The sequence below is a fragment of the Stegostoma tigrinum genome, chromosome 17 (genome assembly GCF_030684315.1).
Source record: "Stegostoma tigrinum isolate sSteTig4 chromosome 17, sSteTig4.hap1, whole genome shotgun sequence".
Lineage (NCBI taxonomy): Eukaryota > Metazoa > Chordata > Chondrichthyes > Orectolobiformes > Stegostomatidae > Stegostoma > Stegostoma tigrinum.
In genome coordinates, this window is record NC_081370.1 from 10138108 (window position 1) to 10164825 (window position 26718).

Genomic DNA, 26718 nt, shown 5'->3' on the forward strand with positions numbered 1-26718 from the left:
TCTACGAAAATACATCTAGATTGTCACAGCTTGTTTGCAAATAAAAGTTCATCTTCTTGAGGAACTCTCCACGTCTCCGAGTGATTTTCTACCACAGAAATTGGCGTTGCGAGCAGGGTCAGAAAGAGACCCGCCTGGAAGCAGGCGGCAGCAACAGGACGCTTCTCGGTCCGCCGGGGACGCTCCAGGGGCTGACAGAATAAGGGTACCCAACAAAATAGGTAAGCACTCTTGTTGCTAAATTCGGACTGTGTTCTGTTGGCCTAGGGTAGTCCTCGGGGACTCGGAGGTGCAGGAAACTGCCGGAGGATCTCTCCGATCCAAAGGTCCAGGGAGCGAGGGGTAAATTGTAATTAAAGGAGACGCGGAGGACTGTTCAAGAAGGCTGCGCAGCGGGGAACGGGGTGAGGAATTTTTATGAGAATATAAGTTTAAGTCCTTGTGGATGCTGCGTCGCGAGAGGCGAGGGGCTGTACGGGCAAGGCAGGGTGTGCTGCAGATCCGTCCTGAGGGAAGCAGGAGTCTGTACGGGCAGATGAAAAAGTGGGGTTGTTTGAGGAATAAAAGTGAGAGAAATAAGCAGAAAAGCGCTAGCGAACCATCTAAATTTTAAAAGCCGGCAGAGAGAAGCAGAGCAGCTGACTGAGCAGAGTGAGCTGCTTAGCACAGGGCAGTAAATCATCGACTGCGTGTGTGTTAATAGGACTGTTTAGCCCTTGGACTGACGAGACTTGACTATGGAAAAAGTAACTGCAGTAGAAATACGAAGTAGAAAATACCCAAACATTAAAGATGATATTATAAAAATCTCAGAAAAATGGAAAAAGAGAACTGCAAAACTAGTAACTAAATGGCCAAAAGATGGAACTTTTGATGTAAAAGTGTGTGAGGCTATGGAAGTGTTAGTTACCAACTACAAGACTGGAGACAAATCTAAAAAGAGGTGTCAGAGCAGAGACCAGGAAAAAGCGATACTGAGACTCTTTTTAGAGAAGAAGGCCTGAGAGGAGCATATCAGGCACCAGTTGTGACCAGAAAAGCTGCCAGAGAACAAGCTCGGCAGTTGAAGGACAGAGAAGAGCAGAAGAATGAGCTTCCTCCCTTGTACCCAGCACTGAAAGAATTAGAAAGACCCCCTCCCTCTGCTACTAATGAGTCCGCAGGACAGTGTCCTGTGATAAAAGGGACAGTGGAAATACAGGGACAATTAGAGTGGGGAGAAAATGGAGAAGGAAACAAGTTGAGGGAGAAGAGAGAGAAAGACAGGAGGCAATCGAAAGAGTACAACACCAACAGCAGGAGCTAAGGCATGAAATTGACCTGTTGTGCAAGTTTAATGAACGGAAGGAATATGTGGAATTTTTAGTGGCCAAAAGGGAAGTTGGGCGAGGGCAGACGAAGAAGGGTCAAGTAACGGCATAAGTGAGAAGGGAGAAACAGGAAAAACAGGAGAAACAAGCGAAAAAGAAGGCCCAAATAGGGTTGGAGGAATTGGAAGTGGAGTCAGAATCAGAATCAGAATCAGATTCAGAGGATGAATCACCTAAGTGTACTTACGAAAAGGGAAAAGGTTCCCGGCGGGAAACAAATGGTATGAAGGTGAGAGGGGATAAGTTCAAAGGAGTGGTAGGAGTCTGGAACGTGCTACCAGGGGTGGTGATGGATACAGTTCTGATTGGGACATTTAAGGGATTAGGTAAGCACCCAAGTATGCAAGGAGTGGAGTGATATGGATCAAGGGCAGGCAGAAGGAATTAATTTCATTTGGCATCAGGTTTGGCAGAACATCGTGGGTTGCAGGGCCTGTATCTGTGCTGTAGAACTGTATAGTACTCAGTTCTATGTTCTATGTACAAGTACTTTATCAAAAGCCATTGTGTGTGCTGTTGGAGATAAACCATGGAACTGATAGCACATTTTAAGATGTAATTTATTCACATGATTTTCTTTTAAACTATATCTGGCTGCTGAGATGCATTGTCTGTGTCTTCTTTGTGTGAATTTGTTAGAATGTCTACACAGTGTGAGGGAGACGCATTCCAAGTGAGTAACCAAGTTAGCTTTTGTCCACTGGAAGTTTCTTGAGCACTTTCTGTGATTGCTCACAGCCATCTTAATATCAGTATGAGTGCCATTTAAAAAAAAAACGTGGGTGTAACCTTAAAAATGATACGATCTCTCCTTATACCTCTGGTTGTGCCAGCAGTTGATGATCTTTTGATTTAATTAGTACTGGTCTTCTGTGCTGCTGTTCAGGTTGAAAGAGAATGCTAGCTGGAGAGTTTAGGTCAAAAATGACATTGCGACAGTTAAGCGCATTGCACACTGAGTGATGGCATGTTCTGCTTCCTCATCATAGCAAGGATAAGAGTGGCTGAAGATGATAAGGTCAGAAAATTTGGCCAAAATACATGCTTGTATTGTAGAAAAATAAAATAGAATGGGTGAGAAGTGGCATATGGAAGGAGGATGATGTATGAGAATACTTCATCTTTAAAAGTTTCCACCCTGTTGATAGTGGCCAGTGCAGTCTTGTCTAGAGGTTAGAATGAGCAGATGGCCTCTTGCCTTCCAAGTAGTTCTTCCTGCTTCCTCTTGTTGTGCATTCTGTTCTCTGGCAAGACACAAAGTGTGTCACTGTCTCTCGTGTTATCTATTTGGGTGTTCTGGCTGTCGTGGTCAAATGGCTGGTACGAAAGGTTGAGAAGTGGAGTTTGCAACTGGACTGAGTGTGTTAGGGTTAAGTGAAGCATGTGGATGTTAAATATCTGTTGATTGATCAAGAATATTGGTAGATGAATGACAGGACTAGTGGTGCAGTTGATGAGCTATGATACTTGAAAATACATTGAGATTATTAAACTTCTGTAACCCCAGGTCCTTGGATTGTACACTTGACATTCATGTTTTTCTCCTTCTCATACACTGGATTGCTTCCTGTCTCCCTGATTCTGCAAGATACTCATCCCCTTTTCCACCTCCTCTGTCATCTCTCGTGAATGTCTGAAAATCTTGGTTCCTGTTGTTTCTCACAGTCAGCCATTCTTCATTGTTTCTCCAGCCTGATTCACTTGTAGAATGATTTGAGTACCTGCCCAACCTCCACAATAAGAGATGCAGATTAAATTTAATCTGTTTGTAACAATTTTGGACTCCCTTCTGATACATGTAGTCAGTGAGTGTTTCAGTGAGTGCTGGTTGCATGCAGAAATTGTTCATTGCAATCTTTGCCCATTTTCAGGGAGAGGTAGTTTAAAACCATGTGAATTTACTGCAGCCCCAGGAAATTTTCAATCCTTGAATAATTTTTCACCAGCTCTTAACCGACTGAATTTTTATGAGCAGCTCTACCTGCTTATATAATACACAGTGCCTTTACATTGAAGTGAAGGCACGTAGCCCCTTCATAATTTAAGATGGTGCTATGAATGATTATTAGTTTCTGTTATCTTCACAGTCTGATCACACATGTGTTACACAACCCACATGATTCTCATTCCATTGATTCAGCACCTCGGATGAGGATAGAAACCAGTCTGGATTAAGTTCTTGGCTAATAGGAAAATAGAAACCTTTAAGTCATGTAACTGAATGGAGCAGCAAAATTTGTCAAAAGTTGACTGGAAAAGAGAAAATCATTCTAAGCAACAGTGAAAGAGTAGAGATAACAGTGTAGAGCTGGATGAACACAGCAGGCCAAGCAGCATCAGAGGAGCAGGAAAGCTGACGTTTCGGGTCGAGACCCTTCTTCAGAAAGAATAGGATGGCAGTTGCCAATCTGAAAGAGCACAGAAGATTTCTGACTTGTAGATCGCTCACAATTAAAGTAATTTTAAGAAGTTTTATTACTTGATAAAGATTTTTTTTTCTTCATCAAAGTAAAGGAGGTATCACTAAGGAGTAGAACACATTTTTGCCTTTTCTCTTTTCAATGTTTCCAAGCACGTGGGGGCTAGAGTCCAATCTCCAACACTACAACTTTCCCAAGCTTACTGTATGCTGTCTATTTACATATACATTATAAATTATTGACATTTTTGGTTGAAGGTTGAACTTGGAGATGAATATAGGAACAAAACATGTGGCCTTTGTGGAGATTTCAATGGGCATCCTCGGCTAAATGAGTTTAAGCAAGGAGGTAAGCTTTTAATTTAGTTTGTTATTTGTATTAATATAACATTGTATTTTAATTTGTTTAAGGGAAAAAGGTGTGTAATATTAAAAATCCAATGTACGAACTATTTTTACACGACTTCAGTTTTTCTTCTGTTTAATTGTTTACATTCCATAGTTTTGCCAATTTTGCATATAATCAATTGTATGAAAAATAATGCCCTTTTGTATCTGTCAGTCCTTTAAGTATTGTAAAGTGCAACATTTTTAATCAGATAGAAATTTTAAATTAATGTATGTGTAAATCTAGACCCCCGGTGGGGTCTCTCAATTCCGTGCTCAGTCAATGAACACTCGCAGTCGGTCTGGCTGTTTAAGACTTGACTCTATTTCTTCAATCGGCTGGGTAAAGATCATCCGGAAAACACAGAAGTTGAGCACTTCCATATTTCTCGGAGGAGCTGCACACACAACTTAATACAAAGACATTTTTATATTTTTCTTAAAGCAGGGTACATGGCATGATCGCATAGTGTATTCAAACAATTACCAATCAATACATGATATTGCTTCATTGACAATTACATAATCCAATAGTATTAACTGGTAAACAATTTATGTCACAATGTTTAGGTTACTTTTTTTCTCACCATATAGTGCCATAACATTTGCTACTGAAGTTCAGCTAGAATGGTTAGGACTGCATTATCTTATCATTACTGTGTTATTTATGCAGCTCTAGCAGAATTCTGAGTTCCCAGGCTAAAAGAGCAGCTCTAGCAGAATTTACAGTTCCCAGGCTAGAAGCCATTTTGTTGCTAACTTGCACCGGGCAGCCATCTTGTGCCTGTATCCAAGTTTCAGATTCTCATATGTACAATTAAAATGAACTTGTAACAATTTAATTTGTTAATGCTTAATAAAGATTCACATTAATTGAATAATCAGGGCAGATTGAGAGATGAGTTACAAAGTAATGCAGGATCCACAAAAAGTGGCATGGAACAAAAGGGCAAGGATGTTATGATGAAACTTTGTGAAATACGGTCTCAATGAGAGTATTCTGGCCAATTCCAAGCCCACGCTTGAGGAAGAAGATAAAAGTTTTAACAGAGTACAGAAAATATGAATGAGAGAAGTTTGTGAGATGAGCTCATGTATATAACTGGGGTTTTACCGGCGAAGCTGTGATCATTCCTTGAAAAGAGATGTTGAACAAAGATGTGATAGAAACTTTTAAAATCGTTTAAGAGGTCTAGGCAAGCTAGATACGAAGAAAATGTTCCCATTGTTGGGTGGAAAGAGAACAATTTAAGGTGATTGTATTACTGCAGTAGTTGTAAGAGATAGTGGTCATCTTTTTTGGAGCTATTAACTGAAATAGGAGCTGGGCGATTACATAATGAAAATACCAGGGCAACTTTACATCTTCAAAACTGAGTGCTGCATATCTTTGCAACTCTGCAACAGAATGTTGCTCTTTAATGCAGGAAAATTTGGAACTGAGTAGCACTGAGTCGTTTGATAATAGCCCTCTAACTAAGCTGCAGAGTAGTAAAAGCTGAAAGTGACAGGGCAGCAGATACAGATAATAATCAGAACCTACAAACAAAAATCATTCATCTCTTCCTCCACATCTATCCACATTGCCCAGGGGAGGGGGTGAACACAACAACCACTGAAAGAAATAATTTAAAAGCAAGAAAAGCTTAGATCCACTTGAACAATGATCAAATCATAAAATGACTGTTGCTCTTCAGACAATAGCATGGCATCATTGCCAAAATCAAAATACTCTTGAGAAATAACTTTAGAAAAAACACATCAGTAAAGTGATGGAAGGTGTCATCAACAGTGCTATCATCAGCATCTGCTCAGCAATAACCTGCTCAGTGACACCCAGTTTGGATTCTGCTAGGACCACTCAACTCATTAAAGCCTTGGTTCAAATAAGGACAAAGGAGCTGAATTCCAGAGGTGAGGTGGGAGTGATAGCTGTTGACATCAAGGCTGCATTCAACCGAGTATGGCATCAAGGAGCCCTGGCAGAACTGGAATCAGTGGGCATTAGGGGGCAAACTCTCTGGTGGTTATAGTCATACCTGGCACACAGGAAAATGGTTGCGATTGTTGGAGGTTCATCATCTCAGTTTCAGGGCATCTCTGCAGTTTTCCAGGTTAGTGTCCTCGACTCAACTGTCTTCAGCTGCTTCATCAATGGCCTTCCCTCAAATCAAAAGTCAGAAGTGGGGATGTTCGCCAATGATTGCACAATATTCAGCACCATTCATGAATGCTAAGGTACTGAAGCAGTCTATGTCCAAATGCCACAAGATCTGGACAGTATCCAGGTTTGGGTTGATAAGTGGCAAGTAACATTCGTGCCACACAAATGCCAGGCTCTGACCATCACCAATTAGAGACAATCGGGCCACTGTCCATTGGCATTCAATCATTTTACCATTTCTAAACTCCCCCACTATCAACATCCAGGGAGTTATCATTGGCCAGAAACTCAACTGGACTTATTACATAAACACTGGCTGCAAGAGCAAGTCAGAAGCTAGGAATACTGCAGCGAGTAATGCACTCCTGAGTCCCCAAACCTAGTCCACCACCTACAAGGCACAAGTCAGGAGTATGACTTGCCTGGATGAGTGAAGCCGCAACAACACTCAAGAAGCTTGACACCATCCAGGCCAAAACAGCCCACTTTATTGGCTCTCCAGGTATTTCTGCTATAATGCGTGTTTCTTTAATGCAAAGTTGCTGCAATGTGATTGATGAATCGTGGACGCAGTTTGGAAAATGTGAACTTTCTGCTGTATCGGCTTAGTGATTTTCTATAGTGATTTCCCTATCATGTGATTTTCTACAGCACAATTTTCTATAGCGTGAGATCACAAATGAATACAACTGTTGCATTATGGGGGAAATACCTGGATATCGACATGCATCCACTCCGTCCACCACCAACACTCAGTTGTAGCAGTGTGTACTATCTACAGGATGTATTGCAGAAATTCACCAGAGATCCTCAGACAGCACCTTCCAAACTCACAATCACTTCCATCTAGAAGGACAAGGGCAGCAGATATATGAGAACACCACCAACTTAAAGCTCCCCTCCAAGCCACACACCATCCTGACTTGGAAAAATATCGCCATTCGTTCACTGTCGCTGAGTCAAAATCCTCAATTTCCCTCCCTAACAGTGTTGTCAGTCAACCCACGCTTTGTAGACTGCAATGGTTCAAGAAGGCAGCTTTCCACCACCCTTCTTAAAGGCAACTAGGGATGGGCAATAAATGCTGGCCAGCCAGTGATCCCAAACATGAATGAAAAAAATCTTTTGGTCTGGGCTTTTGATATGTGGAATTTTGTTTACCCTATCTGTATTTATTTTCTATACATAGTATTTTGTTTTCAGGAACAAAAACAAAGTTTCTGGAAAAGCTCAGCAGGTCTGGCAGCATCTGTGGAGGAGAAAACAGAGTTAACGTTTCAGGTCCGGTGACCATTCCTCAGAACTGATGGTGGCTGGGAGAGTGTCAGTTTATAGGGAGGTGAGTGGGGTAGGGAGTAAACGATAGGATCCTTTCCCAGCCAACATCAGTTCTGAGGAAGGGTCACTGGACTCGAAACATTAACTCTGTTTTCTCCTCCACAGATGCTGCCAGACCTGCTGAGCTTTTCCAGCAACTTCATTTTTGTTCCTGACTTACAACATCCACAGTTCTTTGGGTTTTTATTTAGTATTTTGTCTTGTCTTGTATCTTTTCATTTGTTTGCCTTAATCATGAATGATTATGTTTATTTAGAGGTTGTGAAGGGGTATAGCTTAAGTTGTAAGGTAGCAGATTAGAAGTCCATTCTTTATACTTGGCTGTTATAATAAATAGTTATTTTCTGTTAATGCCAAAACTTGTTGTGAATTGCTTTTGTCCTGATTAGTAGTTAGGCAAATTGGTTGTTTTGGTGATCGCGTGTGATTCTATACAATTATATATTTTGGGACAGCTGACAGAAGAGAGGCATGATTCTTGGGCAGAACAAACAAGGCAAGAGAATACTTGATGCAAAGTAGGACCTTGAAGTGCTAAAGATCAGAGGGGCCTTAGTGTGCATGTCCACTGTCCATTAAGTTAGCAGGGCAGGTAGGTGAAATGGTTAAGAAGGCATACTTGCCTGTATTAGCCAAGACATTGAGTTTTAAGAGCAGGGAGGTTTTGCTGGAACTTTATATAATGTTGGTTAGGCCACGGCTAGAATATCATGTGCAGTTGTGGAATCCATATTATCAGAGGGTTGTGATAGGACTGGAGAGGGTGCAGAGGAGATTTACCTGGATGTTAACTGGCCTGGAGAAATTTGGTTTTGAAAAGAGATTGGATAGACTGGAGTTATTTTCCTCAGAAGAGACTGAGGGAACACTTGATTAAGATGTGTAAAACAGTGAGGGGCAATGACAGGAATAAACTTTTCCCCTTGATGGAAGATCAGTGGCCAGGGGCATTGATTTAAGGTAAGGGTTAGGACCTTTAGAGGAGATGTGAGGAAAAGCATTTTGACCAAGAGAATGGTGGGAATCGGGAATGCAATGCATGAGGGGCTGCTAGAGGCAGAAGCCCTCATAATGTTGAAGAATTATTTAGATGTGCACTTGCAGTACTAAGGCAAGCAAAGCTATGCATCAAGTGCTGGAAAATGGGATTGGAATAGATGGTTACTTGTTTATGGCTGGTACAGATTTGATGGGCCAAAAAGCTTTTTTTCAGTGCCATAAACCTTGTGACTATGACTATTTTCTGGTAACAGAGTTGGTGAATTAAATACCTTATCTATATCAGGTTTTAAATAAAAAGATTTATTAAATAGGTTTCTTTTCTAAGTGCAAATTTTTATTTATCATCAAACCAAAATTTGTTCAATGAAGATACAAAGACTGGCTAATGCTCAGTTGGGAATAGAGAAATGTAAGTATCTATTCCTCGAAATAACCCAAAACATGCGTGCATGCACAATGCACAAAATGCGCACACACCTATACATCCTCAGTACCTTCAGTAAAAAAAATAGATTTCTCTCTGAATAGGCTCGCATTAAGAATGCTAAAAATATAAATGATAGAAGTCTGACGTTCCAATGTCTAGAACATGTCATCAAGTCACTAATTATGTGCAGTTTCTGCTGTCCATGATTCTGCTTTGTAGCTATTGAATTGTGCCATTTTAAGAGTTTCATGTTCCAGGGTATAGATGATCCAGGGTATAGAGAGAAGGAGGAGTGGTATTTTTGGTTAGGGATAACTTTACAGCTGTGCTTAAGGGGCATATTTCTGGCATATTTGTCTGGAACTGAGAAATAAGGAAAGGATGTTCACCTTATCAGGATTGTACTGAAGGCCTCAATTGTCAGTGGGAAATCGAGAAACAAATTTATAAGGAGATGTCGGGTATCTGTAAGGAAAGTAGGGTTGTAACAGTCGTGGATTTTAAGTTTTCAAACATAGATTGGGACTGCCAATCAGTTAAGGGGTTGGATGGCGAGGAATTTGTTAAGAATGAATGAGAGGGTGTTCTTATGCAGTCGGTGTATGTACCTACTAGAGAAGGAGTAAACCTTGACCTTCTCTTGGGAAATAAGGCAGTAAGTGACTGAGATGTCAGTGGGGGAAAGCTTTGAGGCCAGTGATCATAATTCTATTAATTTAACTTTTAGAACAGGCCTATCCTTTTTGATAACTATTTTAAAACTAATAGAAGTTCTAAATTGGAGAAAGGCCAATTTTGACAATGTTAGGCAAGAAATTTTAAAAGCTGATTGTGAGAGAAGATTCACAGATAAACGGACGGTTGAAAAGTGGGAGGCCTTCAAAAATTAGATGACGAGTGGACAGAGGCAGTAAGTTCCTACTAGTGTGAAGGGCAAGTTGGATGCTTAAAGAAATAGAAGCTTTGGTCAGGAAGAAGGAAGGAGCATATGGCACATAGACAGCAGGGATCGAGTGAATCCCTTGAGGAGTATAACGGCAGTCGGAGTTTACTCAAGAGGGAAATCAGGAGGGAAGAAAGGGGACATGAGATAAACTTAGCAAAAAGGGTTATGAAGAATCTGAAGAGCTTCTATGAATACATTAAAGGCCCCTTAAAAATTAGCAAGGGCGCCTATGTGTTGAAACAAGAAGCCCAGCTAATCAGCTTGAAGATACAGAATGGGAGTTCGTATGTTCTTTTTAACAAACTGCACTGTAATTCTTCAAACGTAGTTCATGTAACGACTGAAGTTACCAGTATCATATATTTTTTATATGTATCTTTGTTTAGGCAAGATGATATCACCTTACAAGTTTACCAGTCAATATCAAGTAGATGATCCATCAGAAACATGTCATCCTTTGAATGTAACAAAGTTGGAAGAAAGTTATGTTGATTATGTAAGTATATTTGTTCAAAGTTGGCACTCAGATTGGTGTTTCACAGAAGCGTCTCTGTTCAATACTAAATGAAGATAGTTACTGTGCAGTCGCCATTTTTAAAATGTCAATTATGCCTCAGAAGAGGCATCAAGAATCCTGGTTTGGTGGAGATCTGATTTTGAAGGACTTTTCTCCATTTTCTTCCACCCTGTGCATGGGTAAAGTTGATTCCTTGAACATAGGAAATGCCTATAAATGTGAAAAACTCATTTTAGTGAATAGCTAAGTCATTTTTTTTCCAATTTCCTTCAAGCTGAGAAAAGCTTTCCATGTTATATGTTTTCACTGAGAAACTGACTTGTTGATTTCTGTTCTAGGTGTCTGATTGCTCTTGTATGCTGAATAAAGTGGCACCTCTCTGTAAATTGCCAAAGAGAAATTACATTACGGAATGTCAACGTGATTTGTACAAGTGCACTGCCAAAGGTGATACACAGTGCAGCTGTCAGACTTTGTCTGAATATTCCCGACAATGCTCGAGATTGTTGGAACCAGTCACTAACTGGAGAAATATCTCTTTCTGCCGTAAGTAGCATGACCTATCTTATTCCCTGAACTTTGTGATAATATGTTTATAAGACACTATATTACCTGTTTCAATTTGATGCATTTTGTTTGATTGTATACGTAAGAACTTGCTGTTGCATATGCATTCACCATTTGTTATGTTCTGTCTGTACTCCAGCTTACACCGTTCCATTCATTCATTACTGCTATAATTGTTGACTGGCACTGGCTATGTGTGCTGCTTACCACGTGGTCCCCTCTACATGGGGAGATGAAAATCAGACTGGGTAACTGCTTTGTGGAACACCTACGTTCTGTCCACAAAAATTACCCTGAGTTTCCAGTTGCCTGCCAACGGCATGTCCCTATGTCAATGTTTCTCTTTTGGGCCTGCTGCAGTGCTCCAACAAGGCTCAATGCAAGCTGGAAGTACAGCATCTCATTTTCTACTTTTGGGGATCCTAAAACCTTCAGGACTTGATATCGAGTTCAACAATTTTACAGTCTGAACACATCCTTTTTTGTCCTTTACTTACTCACACATACCAAACTATTCATAACACCTCATTTTTGTCAAGTAATTGTCCCTAATATCAGCCTTTCCTTCTCTCTAGTTCACCATTTTGCATCTCTTTTGTCTGCCTAATTGTTACTCTGTCTGTTTGGGCTTCACCTCTGTTTTATTGTTTATTCCGTCTCCTCCCTGCACCTGATATTATTGTATACATCAATTTCAGATATTCCTCCTTTTAATTCAAAATTATGGGTTATTACTTTAAGCATCTCACCTTTGCAAGAACCTTTTGTTTATATTTTAAAGTTAACTGCCAACTCTTATCCCTCACCACCTGAATGGTGGTGGAAATAACTTTTTTAGAAAGCAATCTAAATATGTACAACCTTTGGAATGATCGCAATTTACACAGCAAAGCAATATTTCAGCTTTTCTTCCTGACACTCTCTGTTACAAAAGATTCATGTCTGGAGAACACATTCCCTTATCTCAGACCTGCTTGACTGACTTCCAAAAGTTTTCTTGTCCTGGACTGTCAATTACTCTGAGTCTTTTACAAATCTGCCAACATGAACTTTTCATAAATATGAGATTTTAAAATTCCCAGTTTAATAACCTGCTGATTTCTAACTAAATTCTCTTGGCTTGAAAGTTTCACAAGTTAAACCTTTCAGCCGAGATAACTTGTTCCCTGAATTGTCCTGAATTTATTGACCTTGCATGTGTACTGTATCTTTCTTAAGCCCAAAACATCTTACCATTAACACCACAGTCACTGTCACCTGCTCTTGAAAAAAATATTGGATTTAAATCACTGTTCCAGAAATACACTCTGACCTTTTTTAAACAAACCTTAGCGTTAACCTGCACCAATTGAAACTATTTTGAAATCTCCATTCTCCAAAAATGATATTCGCAAATATAAATTATATGCCCTTTTTCAAAAAGAGCCCCTGTACTTGTCAAGAAAATTGCTTATTGTACGTTGCTAATGTGTGGAGCAACTTGGGCTAGCTCTACAGGCAATTGTTACTGCAGAGCACCTCAATAATTCCCTCAAATTGGGGCGGTAGAAGAAAACATTTTGTTTTTATATTATGATACAAACTGTATTATGTAGTTGCATATTTAGGTGATGATGCATTTTTAGGTGTTTAACCAATCTGTAATCATCTCAGTTGTGTGCCGTCAAGCTCTGTCCTTGCATTTCTAAACAGTTAATTCTCCATTCTGAAAGCCTAAATTTGAGATTCCTTATCACTCGCAGGAATGCTAAAATTTTGAAAGAAAGGAAACTGTGCTGAAGACAGACAGCGCTTTGATGCATTCCACAAAATGTTAGAACTCTTGTTGATTTTTCAGATTTTTTTTCTTTTGTAAATTTGGTTTGGAGTTGTGAGCTGGGAATTGTTGTCTAAAAATGCCTTTGGACTTTAGGAAACAACTTGTGGTAAAAAGAATAAAACAGACTGAACAAACTTTTGATTTTTGTGAGACTGAGCTTGGAGGTTAATTTCCAGACTGATTCTTAAGGGTTCTAACAGACACAGCAAGCCAGGGAAGAGCATTGTGTTTAAGCAGATGTCAGAAGTTGGCTATTAATAAGGTCAGTACCTGGGAATCAGTTCTGGAAAGTCTGCAAGAGACCCTAAGTTCAAGCAGATGGCAGATTTTGAGTGGTAATTGAGGCCTAGGAGAAAAGCCTGTCGGGACTGGACCAGAATTGATGTTGATTTTTCAACTATGTTTTCATGAGAGAAGGATTTTGGCTGCCTCTGACATAGCCTGAAGGTTTTGAAAGCTCCCTTACTAATGTTTGGAAGCCCAGACAATAGAAAGCTGAGTTAGAGGTATTATTATATGTATCTGCGTGAACTGTAATGGTGACCCTGATTAGTAGTTCCAGAAAAATGACCAAGGGGTCCACATTATTCCCTGTGAAACAAAGCATCATGAAAGCCAATTACATAAGGTGTAGACTTACCTTGCCGAGCCAGCGTGTTTGATTGCAGACATTTTGTCACCCTGCTAGATAACGTTGTCAGTCAGCTTCTGGTGAAGCATTGGTGTTTTCTCCCACTTGCTATTTATATGCCTTGGTTTGCTGGGATGGTTAGCATCACTTCTGATTTTGTTTTTTAGTGGTTTGTAGAACAGGTCCCGTTCAATATGTTTGTTAATGGAGTTCTGGTTGAAATGCCTGGCCTCCAAGAATTCCCTGACATGTCCCTGTTTGGCTTGTGCTATTATGGATGTGTTGACTCAGTCGAATTTGTGTCCTTCTTTGTCCATGTGTATTGAGAACAGTGAGAATTGGTCGTGTCTCTTGGTGGTTGGCTGGTGTTCATGTATCCTTATTGTCAGTTTTCTTTCCATTTGGCCTATGTAATGTTTCTCATTAGGCACTACTAGCAGATACCAACACCGACCATCCGATGGCGATACACTCAAACCATAGTTAGAGAACCAGTTCAAAACAATACTGAAGAAATTACATAACTCAAGAGATAACAGTAGGGAAAACTATCAAAAAATGAAACCAGAGGGACTCAACACATACTGCTTCTGTTGACTCCCTAAGGTACACAAGCCAGGGGTCTCCTCAGACCCATTGTCTCACTACCAGGCACACCAACATATAGACTAGCAAAAGAACTACAGTGGAAACTGAAATGCTTAGTTGACAATGCTACTCATTCCATCCACTCCTCCCAAAAATTCCTGAACATTATCAAGGACACCAAAATAGAAGGGGACGAGATAATGACATCCTTCAACACAACAGCACTAATTACATCCAGAAACATCGACCTTAGCCAAAGAAACAATTACTGCACTAGACAAATCAGGAAGGCAGACATCCCACGATATCAACAACACCAACAAAGACAGCACCCTGAAACTGCTGGATCTGTTCCTCTCAACTCACTTCACCTTCAACACCCATATATTCAGGCAAATAAAGGAACACCAATGAGATCCCCAATATCAGAACTGACAGCAGAAGTGAAAATGCAAAGATTAGAATGGACAGCACTCCCCATTAGCCAACCCAAATGCTATGTAGATCACACCTTTATGGTTAACAAACACACGTGACTAGAAGAAACCCACCAACACATAAACAAAATCGTCACCGGAATAAAATTCGCAAAAGAAGAAGAGAACAATAACCGACTACCTTTCCTAGACATAATGGTAGAACTCCAGACTTACACAGAAAGACCACACATACGGATCAAATAGTTAATTACTCCAGCAACCACCCCAACACACCAGAGCGGAGCTGCATCAGGACATTATTAAAATGAGCCACAACATGTTGCAGCAACCTGGAACTCTGCAAAGCAAAACAGGAACATTTTTATGGCGTTTTTAAAAGGAATGGATACCCAAAAAGAACAAGCCGCCTTTACCTCCACAACAGACCACAACAAGAAGACACAACACGGAGAGATGAACTAGTCACCATACTGTACATGAGAGATTTATCAGACATGATCGCCAAGACAACTCAGATCCCTGGCTATCAGGGCAGCCCACATGCCAACAACCACTCTGCAACAGCTACTGACAAACGTCAAGGATCCGATACCCACAGCCATGCAAGGACTGTGAGAAACATGACAAAGGCCAAACAGGAGAAAAAGGAATGGATTCTGTGAAGGAAAATCCCAAAGCCTTTTATTCATACATAAGGAGCAAGAGGGTAACTAGAGAAACGATTGGCCCACTCAAGGGCAAAGGAGGGAAGGGATATGAAGAGTCAGAGAAAATTAGTGAGATTCTTAATGAGCACTTTGCGTCGGCATTTACTGAGGAGAGGGACATGACGCATGTTGAGATTAGGGATAGATGTTTGATTATTCTAGGTCAGGTCAGCATAAGCAGGGGGGAAATGTTGGGTATTCTAAAAGGCATTAGTGTTGTCAAGCCCCCAGGTCTGGATGGGATCTGTCCCAGGTTACTGAGGGAAGCAAAAGAGAAAATAGCTGGGGCCTTAACAGATATCTTTGCAGCATCCTTGAGCATTGGTGAGGTCCCGGAGGACTGCAGAATTGCTATTGTTGTCCCATTTTTTTTAAGAAGGGTAGCAAGGATAATCCAGGAAATTATAGACCGGTGAACCTGGCATCAGTGGTGGGGAAGCTGCTGGAGAAGATACTGAGGGATCGGATCTATTTACATTTGTAAGAAAATGGGCTTATTAGTGATAGGCAGCACGGTTTTGTACAGGGAAGGTCAAGTCTTACCAACTTGATAGAATTTTTTGAGGAAGTAATAAAGTTGATGGATGAGGGAAGGACTATGGATGTCATATACATGGACTTCAGTAAGGCGTTTGACAAGGTTCCCCATAGTAGGCTGATGGAGAAAGTGAAATGGAATGGGATCCAGGGTGTACTAGCTAGATGGATAGAGAACTGGCTGGACAATAGGAGACAGAGTTGTGGTGGGAGTTTCTCAAAATGGAGAACTGTGACCAGTGGTGTTCCACAGGGATCCGTGTTGGGACCATAGTTGTTTGTGATAAACATAACTGATCTGGAGGTAGGTATAGATGGTCTGATTAGCAAGTTTGCAGATGACACTAAGATTGATGAAGTTGCAGATAGTGAATGGGACTGTTGGAGAATACAGCAGAATATAGATAGATAGGAGAGTTGGGCAGAGAAATAGCAGATGGAATTCAATCCAGGCAAATGCGAGGTGATGCATTTTGGAAGATCCAATTCAAGAGCGAACTATATGGTAAATGGAAAAGCCCTGGGGAAAATTGATGCACAGAGAGATCTGGGTGTTCTGGTCCATTGTACCTGAAGGTGGCAACGCAGGTGGATGGAGTGGTCAAGAAAGCATACGGTATGCTTTCATTCATCAGACAGGGTTTTGAGTACAAGAGTTAGCAGGTCATGTTACAGTTGTATAGGACTTTGGTTCAACCACATTTGGAATACTGCATACAGTTCTGGTCGCCACATTACCAAAAGGATGTGGATGCTTTGGAGAGAATGCAGAGGAGGTTCACCAGGTTGTTGTTGCCTGATATGGAGGGTGCTAGCTATGAAGAGAGATTGAGTAGATTAGGATTATTTACATTAGAAAGACAGAGGTTGAGGGGGAACCTGATAGAGGTCTAAAATATCATGGGAGGTATAGACAGGATGGATAGCAAGAAGTTTTTTTCCCAGAATGGGAGACTCAATTACTAGGGATCACAATTTCAAGGTGAGAGGGGAAAAGTTTAAGGGAGATATGCGTAGAAAGTTTTTTACCCAGAGGGTGGTGGGTGCATGGAATGTGTTGCCAGCGGAGGTTGTAGAGCCGGGCACGATAGCGTCATTTAAGTTGTATCTAGACAGATACGTGAATGGGCAGGGAGCAGAGGGATACAGATCCTTGGAAAATAGGGGTCGGGTTTAGATAGAGGATCTGGCTTGGTACAGGCTTGGAGAGTCAAAGGGCCTGTTCTTGTGCTGTAATTTTCTTTGTTCTTTGTTCTAAAACTGATGGTAAGGGTACACAAACACAAACTAACCACCACAGATATGATCAATTCTCACCGGTCTCAATACACATGGACTAAGAAGGACACAAGTTTGATTGGGACAACACATCCATAATAGCACATGCCAAACAGAGACATGCCAGGGAATTCCTGGAGGCCTGTCATTCCAACTGGAACTCCACCAACAAACACACTGAACTGTGCCTGATATATAAACCACTCAAAAAAACAGAACCGGAAGTAATGCCAACCATCCCAGCAAACTGAGGCATATAAATAACAAGTGGGACAGAACTCCAGTACGTCACCGGAAGTGCACTGACAATGTTAACTAGCAGGGTGACAAGTCTGCAGCCAAACACACTGGCTTGGCGAGTAGGTCTACAACCTCCTCCTCCACCCGAGCTACAGATCTTCTCAAAAACTTTAAACCATTTAAATGATCTGACCAGTTTTGTTATTTTCTTTTATTTATCCCTTAATTGTTTTTACATATCGTCTTTTGTATGAATGGGGCTGAAAACAAATGTTTTGAGTTTAAATCATTGACATTAATTAGAATACCTTGTTCGTTAAATTTTCTTCTTGTATATTTAATAAATTGTTATGTTTCCTGCTTAAGATGAAAAAAAGTGTTTGGAATGAATAATTTGGAATATTTGAGATTTGTGAATCAAAAGGCTAGTTCAGAACCATTGAAGGTTTTGATTCTACTGTGTTAGGAATAGAGAGGTAGAAAGGCTTATTTGTTCAGCTGTCTGTCTCCTTGTCACAACACCATGGATGTTTGTATGAGGACCATGGTGAAATTAACAGTAGAAGTCTAGAGGGAGAATAAAGAATTAGCATCCCAGTGTCAAGTGGAGGCATGGGGTGTAGAAAGTGAGAGTAATGAAGGTGCAGTGGGAAATGAACCTATCAGAAATTGGGGAGACTTTGAAATGATCAGAAGTAGCTTTATCAGTGATGGAAGTTGCTGAGATAATGAGAAATGCTGAAGGAGTACATTTAACAATTCATAACTGAATCCTCTGTTTTCTTTCAGCACCTATACCGTGTCCGGGAAATCAGGTATACCAGGAATGTGGTTCTCCATGCTTATCTACTTGTTCAAATCCACAGACCACCTGCGATAGCTATGGCACATATGGTTGTTTCTGTCCAGAAGGTGAATATACCGAAACTAAAAACAACTTAAATTGCTGTAATATACTGTCATGTCGAAGTGAAGAAAATAATTTTGTGCCATTGAGAACAAAGCAACAGTCCTGTATAAAAGAAAGTCTTTTCCCGATAATAGATTTTTAAAATCTCCATTCTGCTCAGCAAGTACTTGATACATGCTTTATATAGTGTGTTATCATTGGTTCAAAGACATTATGTCTTGCCTCAATAAACCTTATTATTTTTGGGTGAATTTTAATGTGTCATTGATAAATGATCCTTCAGCAGTACTAGTTGTGGAGACATCTCAAATGTTAACCTCATCTCGTCAGTGAAGTAGCCATAACACCTTAAGTTGAGGCATTTGGCAAGGTTTAGATATTTTCAATCAATCTGTTATTTCTTCTCTGGAGCAAGTGGGACTTGAAACTATGCCTTCTGACTCAGAGATAGGGAAATTACTACTGTGCCACAAGAACAATGCCTTTTCAAGTTTTAAATTTGGTCCTTGGAGATATGGGCATCAATTAAGCAGGTGTTTCCAACAGAACTGCCTGAAATGGTTACAGTTAGTACCGAACTTGAATTTTGCTGTAATGAGACAGACTGCCAAAGCTTATCACCTTGAAGTCATCAGGATAATTTCAAGAAGGCCATATTTCAAATGATTGCAGCAGTTAGTATTTATGAGAAAATGGTCCTGATTGGTTGGCAAGTCAATTCGCATTTTAACATGAAGATTAAGGAAGCTGTTTCACAACACTGTTGTGAAGTGGCAATACGAATGGGATCTGACTTTTATTAGCTGGGACAGTATTAACTGCTCATGTCAAATTGTACTTGAGAAAATGGTGGTGAACTGCTTTCTTGACTCACCACAAAATGTTGTAGGTGCACCCACAGTACTTTGGTCAGTTTTAACTCCCAGGATGTTAATTCAACCATGATTATGCTGTGAATGTTAAGGAATAATATTTGAATTCTCTTTTGTTGTAAATGGTCATTATATAGCTAGCCTGTGGCAAAGATGTTACTTGTCACTTGTTGAATGTTGTTCAGGTCTTTCTGCATTTGGATATGATTTGCTTCAGTACCTGAGGAGTTGCGAATGGTGCTGAACATTGACTAATTGTCATCAAAAATCCACATCTCAGACCTTATGATGGAGGGTTGGTCATTGATTGAGCAGCTGCAGATGGCTGAGCTACTCTCAGGAACTTCTGCAGTTATGTCCTAAGACCGAGATGATTGACTTACAACAACTACATCAGGCGAGGTCACCTCTAATCAATTGAGAGTTTTCTCATAACTCTCATTGACTCTATTTTTGTTTAGGGTTCTTTGATCCCACATTCAGTCAAATGTCAAAGGTATTCATACTCACTTCCCCTCTTGAGTTCAGCTCATTTATCAATTTTTCTACCAAGGCTTGAATAAGTCAGAAGCTGAGGAGAGCTGATGGAATCCAAACTAAGCATTAATGAGCTGATTATTGTTGAGTAAATGCCACTCAGTACGACTATCAATGACACCATGTGTCACTTTGTGTAGATTGTTGGACAGTAATTGACTTGATTGGATTTATCCTACTTCTTGTGGATAGTATGTACCTAGGCAGTGTTCTACATTGCTGGGTAGATGCCAGTGTTGTTACTGGAACAGGTTGGCTAAGGTATGCATATTCGGGAGCATGTCTTCAGTATTATGTATAATCCAAAGGTGTCCTTTGGACGGCATGGTGGTTCAGTGTTTAGCACCGTTACCTCACAGCTCCAAGAACTCAAGTTCAATTCCACCCTTGGGCCACTGTCTCTGTGGAGTTTCCACATTCTCCCTGTGTCTTTGTGGGTAATCTGGGTGCTCTGGTTTCCTCTCACAGCCCAAAGATTTGCAGGTTAGGGTGGTTTGGCTATGCTGAGTTGCCCCATAGTGTCCAGGGATGCATAGGTTAGGTGGGCTATAGGGGGATGGGTCTGAGTGGGATGCTCCAAGGGTTGGTGTGGACTTGTTGGGCCAAAGGGCCTGTTTCAACACACCGTAGGTATTCTATGAAATAATAAAAAGTATTATTGTCAGAATACTGTCAGGGTGCACAGCCTTTGTATCTAGTGCATTCAAATTCACGAAACAAATTAGCTGAAGGTTGGCATCACTGACATCAGGAGGAGGCCAAGATGGGTGCAACTCTGTATTTTAGGACTCAAGCAGTGGTGGTGCTACTGAGCCACTCTTGTGATGAACACTGATGTCCTACACCCAAAGTATTCTGTGCCCTTGCCATATTTAGCTTGTCCCTGAAGTGATGTTCACTGTGGAGGAGAAATGATTCATCACTTGAGGTGTGTAAAAAGCACAAGGTTTTCTTGTTTATTTTTGACCTGTTACCATGAGACTTCGTGGTTTCTGGAGTCTCTCAGGGCAACTCACCCCTGACTCTATGACTCTCGACAGAACATACCCAGGAATGGTGATGGAGGTGTCTCTTTTTAAAATTTGCATGGGATCTTACTTTACAGACCTTGTTAGGTTGTTGGCTTACCTGTGGGGCAATGTGTCAACTTGGGTACAAGCTTCTCAGTAAAGAGGACTTTGCAGCGTTGAGAGGGCTGTATGTGCCATCATCTTTTCTGGTGGGCTTTGTGATGTTGGACGATCTGTGTGGTTTCATCCTTTTCTTTTGGATTTTGAAGTGGTTAGTTATAGCTGAGCATCATGCTAGATTATGTCAGAGGACTTTGTTTTACTGTGGATCTGGAGACACATTTAGGTCACACCAGGTGAGAATTTTCCTTCCTGCAGCTAATGAATCATTGGGTTTTTAACGGCGATTGGTAATCAATACATGCTTGCCATTAGGGCAGTTTTTACCTCTGGATTTAATAAATGAATTTGAATTTCATGATCTGCTGTGGTGGAATGAGAACCCGTGTCTTCAGTGCAGGCTGAGCCAAGCCTCTAGACTCCATGAAGTCACTGTTAGGTGTGTGATGCTCACTGGGTCTCGGAATCTGAAGGTTTGCTCTACATCTGTAACTTGCAGATCTGTTTAAACTGGGTGGCTCTGTTCCATACCAGTCTGAAATGTTAGTATGTTGCAGGGAAAGCACTCCAAATGTAAACATTTGACGGGCCTCGCAGCATCTCCAGTGGTTAGAGTTGGAATTACAATGTTTACATCAACATTCAAATAACCGACAGGAGACGTGGGAATTGTGACATAAATATGTTCAGGTGTGAGACTGTGGGTCGGGAGCTTCTTTTGTTTCTGAGACCCTTCATCTCTGTCAGAAGCTCAGAGACTTGTGGAGATGTTGCAGCTCAGGAAAAGGCCCTTAGGCCCATTGTGTTTGTGCTCGTCGTCAACCTTCTATTTGCTCTCAGAACGAGGTTTGTAGCCTTGTAGATGATGATATTGTAAGTGCCCGTTGTCTCAACTTCTGTTGTATTTTGAATCTGATAAACTGGAATAGTGCAGCATAGAATCTGTGACAGTTACTTTGAAGAGAGATTCGGTCAGTCACACACCACTGTCGTAACTCACTTAGCTGCTTGTTCAGTGCCGCTGAGATACAGGGCACTGTGGGTGGCGTCTCTCACAAACAGGGTACTCTTATCAAATCAAGAAGATGTTCTCCCTCTGATACAGAAGAGTAATCTGGTATATGCGTTTCAGTGCGGGTGTGATGCCAGGCCTGCAGTCTGGGTGCCCCAAGGATTGGCAGGTCATATCAAACAGTACAAACCTTCAGCTGTTCACAACTAGCAAAGCACTCATTGTAACCCACCATGCCACACTTACAAAAGTCAGCACACAGCTCTAACATGAGATGGAATTCTAACGCTGGACCACGTGGGCCTGGTTTGAACTGAAGCAAATTTAAACATCAGCATCGTTTATTTACAGAATTCACAGAATATTAAAAACGTCTCACTGATGAAAACCCATTCAATATAGGATTCTTGGCAGCGTGGAAGGATAGGATTCTTGGCAGCGTGGAGGAACAGAGGGATCTTGGTGTGCAGATACATAGATCCCTTAAAATGGCCACCCAAGTGGACAGGGTTGTTAAGAAAGCATATGGTGTTTTGGCTTTCATTAACAGGGGGATTGAGTTTAAGAGTCGTGAGATCTTGTTGCAGCTCTATAAAACTTTGGTTAGACCGCACTTGGAATACTGCGTCCAGTTCTGGGCGCCCTATTATAGGAAAGATGTGGATGCTTTGGAGAGGGTTCAGAGGAGGTTTACCAGGATGCTGCCTGGACTGGAGGGCTTATCTTATGAAGAGAGGTTGACTGAGCTCGGTCTCTTTTCATTGGAGAAAAGGAGGAGGAGAGGGGACCTAATTGAGGTATACAAGATAATGAGAGGCATAGATAGAGTCGATAGCCAGAGACTATTTCCCAGGGCAGAAATGGCTAGCACGAGGGGTCATAGTTTTAAGCTGGTTGGTGGAAAGTATAGAGGGGATGTCAGAGGCAGGTTCTTTACGCAGAGAGTTGTGAGAGCATGGAATGCGTTGCCAGCAGCAGTTGTGGAAGCAAGGTCATTGGGGTCATTTAAGAGACTGCTGGACATGCATATGGTCACAGAAATTTGAGGGTGCATCCATGAGGATCAATGGTCGGCACAACATTGTGGGCTGAAGGGCCTGTTCTGTGCTGTACTGTTCTATGTTCTATGTTCTAATACCACCACGCTACTCGTGTTACACTTGCTGTAAGTGTGATACGTTCGTACACCGGGACCAGTTCTTTGGAAGTAAAATAATATGTTCCAAATTTTATGTCTTTTTGAATGACAGGCAACATGAAGAGCTTTTCAGCATCTGAGGAGCACAAAAGCTGACGTTTTGGGCCTAGACTCTGCATCAGAAAAGGGTCGGGGGGCAAGGGTTCTGAAACAAATAGGGAGAGAGGGCGAGGCGGATTGAAGATGGATAGAGGAGAAGATAAGTGGAGAGGAGACAGACAAATTAAATGGACGGGGATGGAGCACGCAGAGGCGAGTGTAGGTGGGGAAGTAGGGAGGGGATATGTCAGTCCGAGGAGGATGGTCAGGTCAATGGGGCGGGATGAGTTTAGTAGGTAGGAAATGGAGGTGCGGCTTGAGGTGGGAGGAGGGGATAGGTGAGAGGAAGAACAGTTTAGGGAGGCAGGGATGATCTCGGCTGGTTTTGGGATGCGGTGCGGGGGAGGGGAGATTTTGAAGCTTGCGAAGTCCACATTGATACCATTGGGCTGCAGGGTTTCCCATGCGGAATATGAGTTGCTGTTCCTACAACCTTTGGGTGGCAACATTTTGGCACTGCAGGAGGTCCAGGAAGGACATGTCATCAAGGAATGGGAGGGAGAGTTGAAATGGTTCACGACTGGGAGGTGCAGTTGTTTATTGCGAACGAAGCGTAGGTTTTTGGCAAAGTGGTCCCCAAGCCTCCGCTTAGTTTCCCCAAAGTAGAGGAGGCCACAATGGGTACAGCAAATGCAGCATACCACATTGGCAGATATGCAGGTGAAAGCAAGCCACGAAAGAAGAGAAGCTGAATGAGTGATAGTAAGAGCTGAGAGTAAGAGAGAATGGGTAGGCTATGTTGAAAGCAATTTATGTGATGTGAAAGAGCGAGAATGAGTTGGCTGTGCTGAAAGCAACGCATGTTATGACAGTATCAAGGTGTGGAAGTGGGTAAAAAACATGGAAGGACAGAATCAGGCTGTAAAGTTATTGAATTTGATGTTGAGTCCTCGAGGCTGCAGGGCCCCCAAGTGGAAAATGCGATGTTGTTCTTCAAGGATTTCTGAAGAAGTGTCTAGGCCCCAAACATCAGCCTTCCTATTCCTCTGAAGCTGCTTGGCCTGCTGTGTTCATCCAGCTCTACATCTTGTTATCTCTGTTGTTCTTCAAGGTTGCACTGAAGGTCACTGGGGCACTGCAGCAGGGCTGTCAACGATGGTAGTTGGGAATCTCTGGCTAAGTTAATTAAGATCAATAACTTTAGGGCCTGAATCCATACTTCTGCGCATTTTACCCACCCCCATATCCTGGTCTTGTCTTGACATGTGTTGTTTTCCGCACAGCCTGCCCATTCTCTTCTCCTCTTTGCTTTCATTATCACTTATTCAGCTGCTCGTCTGTCCTGACATACTAAAAATAATCCCCTCGTCTGCCTACCCGTTTCATGTCTTTCTCTCTCTCTGTGAGCTCAATCTCGACTCAAGTCTTCAACCACTTCCTCATCCTTGTCTTCAGCATAAATATCACCCTTTCTAACTGCTAGCAGTTCTGATGAGGAGTCACCAGGCTCCAAATGGTAATTGTGTTTTCTCCCCACAGATGCTGCCAGACCTACTGAGGTTCACAGGCAATTTCTGCACATGTTTCAATAAGTAGCCTTTCCTCCTTGTTTTCATTTGGTCAAATCTTATTCTTTTAAAACCAAAAGGTTCCCCTATCAAGAATGGTTCTATTCTGTCAACGTACATCAAATGTCTTGACTAAGTGTACTTCCTCGACATGAAAATCTGGCCACTGTAGATGTAATTAAGCTACACTGAAACCTGTCATCACCAAGGTCTACACATTGGCAACATAGCGCACAATGAGCAGCCAATACCTGAGTGGATTTTTTTTCTCTCAAACCTGGGGACTGTCACTGACAAATAAAATATACCAATTTCAGACAGATATACTAGTTTTGTCTTAATGGATCAGCTATTTGATGTCATAATCTGCGGCCTGGACCTTTGTAGAAAATTCTCAGCTCTTTGACATGTTGTGAGCTGGTAATCAGAACAATAGTTTTGATCGTAAAAGGTTATTATAAGGATTGCAATGCATTCAGCCAGCTGGTCCTCATAGAATATGAGTTCCTTGATTGGGGCTGTTAATTTTATCCAATCAGGGAGCCCCAGCTAACAGATAAGAATAGGAATGTCAGAAATTCTGCCACACTGCTAGCTGACTCAGCTGAGGCAGTACTAAAGTCAAGTATTGTTCATGTGTAAATAAGTGTGACTTGGTGACAGAGACCGACCACTATGGAGTTATTTCAATTATATTTCTTAACTAATAATACAAAAACTATATTTTTGTATAATTGGCAAACTACAGTTGGCACTTTAGGAATTTGAATTCAGTTTAAAGTTTGAAAGTGAAATGCTGACATTAGTGAAAATTGCTATAAAATGAACAGACTGTCATTAAAAACCCATCAGTACCTTGTAGGATAGGAAGCTAGTCATCTTTATCCAGTTGCGACACCAATATATTTAACTTTAACTACCCTCTGTGGTGGGCTAGCAAGTGCTCAGAAGTATCAAGCCATTACATAAATTCAAGAAGCCGATCAACATATTTTCATGGTACAATGAATGTCAGCCTTGCCAATAATGCTGATATCCCAAAGTGAATTCTGAAAAACTGAAATCTTGCCAACAGAATAAATTAACAGATTACAAAATAGAGTAATTCATTCATTGTCTAGTATTAACTTGTGTTTTGGGTAAGCCAGCAACCAAAATTTATAGTAATAAAATTAAAAATGGAAACTTGAATCTTGTGATGCTTTTTCAGCCTGAAGTGAAACCAGGCAGCAGTGTCTGGTGAGGACTGTGTTGTTACCTGGCCCCTGGCCTCTTAGGAAAAGTATGTTCTTTATAATGACTTATATCATATATGTCCACTTCTAGTATATCATTTTTGCTTTTTAAACTAATTACTATTTGGAATGATTGTTCCCTTTGATTTCACTGTTGATGAAAGAAGAGATGTTTTGTTGAATATTTTCATCTTTTACATCATGTACTAGTTGTTTTTTTCCCTTGATTTAGACGTCTTGCAAATTGTCCTGATGAATGCAAGACAAAAAGTGCATTTTTAAAAATTACTCGAATACTGTATGGATATATGACTATCTTGCCTAATTGTTATTGTTTGTCTAATTGCATTCCGTAAGATCAAGCCATCATGTTCTATTAAAATAAAAACAACTTTTTTGGCAAATAGAAATGGCTAAATCTCAGCTTTAGCTTTCCAAAGAAGTCAACATTAATTTTTCTTCTTGTTTCTTTTTGATTGCAGATTTTCTATGTACCCTTAAATCTAGACCTTTATTTCAATCTTCAAATCCTCTATGATTCTAGGCACTGCATTCTTAATGCTTGGAGCTCCCCTAAGGCTTTAATGCAGATGTGTGGTGGGTTATGGAGATGTCTATGCCAGATGGTGTGTTACACTCAAAGTGATGACCCTGCCAGCAGGAACCATGAGGGCGGGACACAAACCCTGCTCTCCTCCCAACTATACCCAATGAATAATAGCTACAAATCTTCTTTAAAAAAGAGCTGAATATAATACTTAAAACTGTTGGTTTCTGAACAGCTGAATAGGATTCAGGTGCACAATGAAGCCAGTCTTGGTAAGCAGGGGACTATTGTGC

At 41.1% G+C, this 26718-nt stretch overlaps 1 protein-coding gene across 1 annotated transcript in view; it reads left to right on the forward strand.

The window, feature by feature from the left end:
• Positions 1-26718, forward strand: part of LOC125459471 (mucin-6-like) — a 210458-nt gene that overhangs the window by 46094 nt on the left and 137646 nt on the right. Inside the window, exons 6-9 of the mRNA XM_059652220.1 lie at positions 4048-4138; positions 10440-10549; positions 10909-11116; positions 18167-18289. Of these exons, the coding sequence (XP_059508203.1) occupies positions 4048-4138; positions 10440-10549; positions 10909-11116; positions 18167-18289 (532 nt within the window). The remainder of the gene's footprint in view (positions 1-4047; positions 4139-10439; positions 10550-10908; positions 11117-18166; positions 18290-26718) is intronic.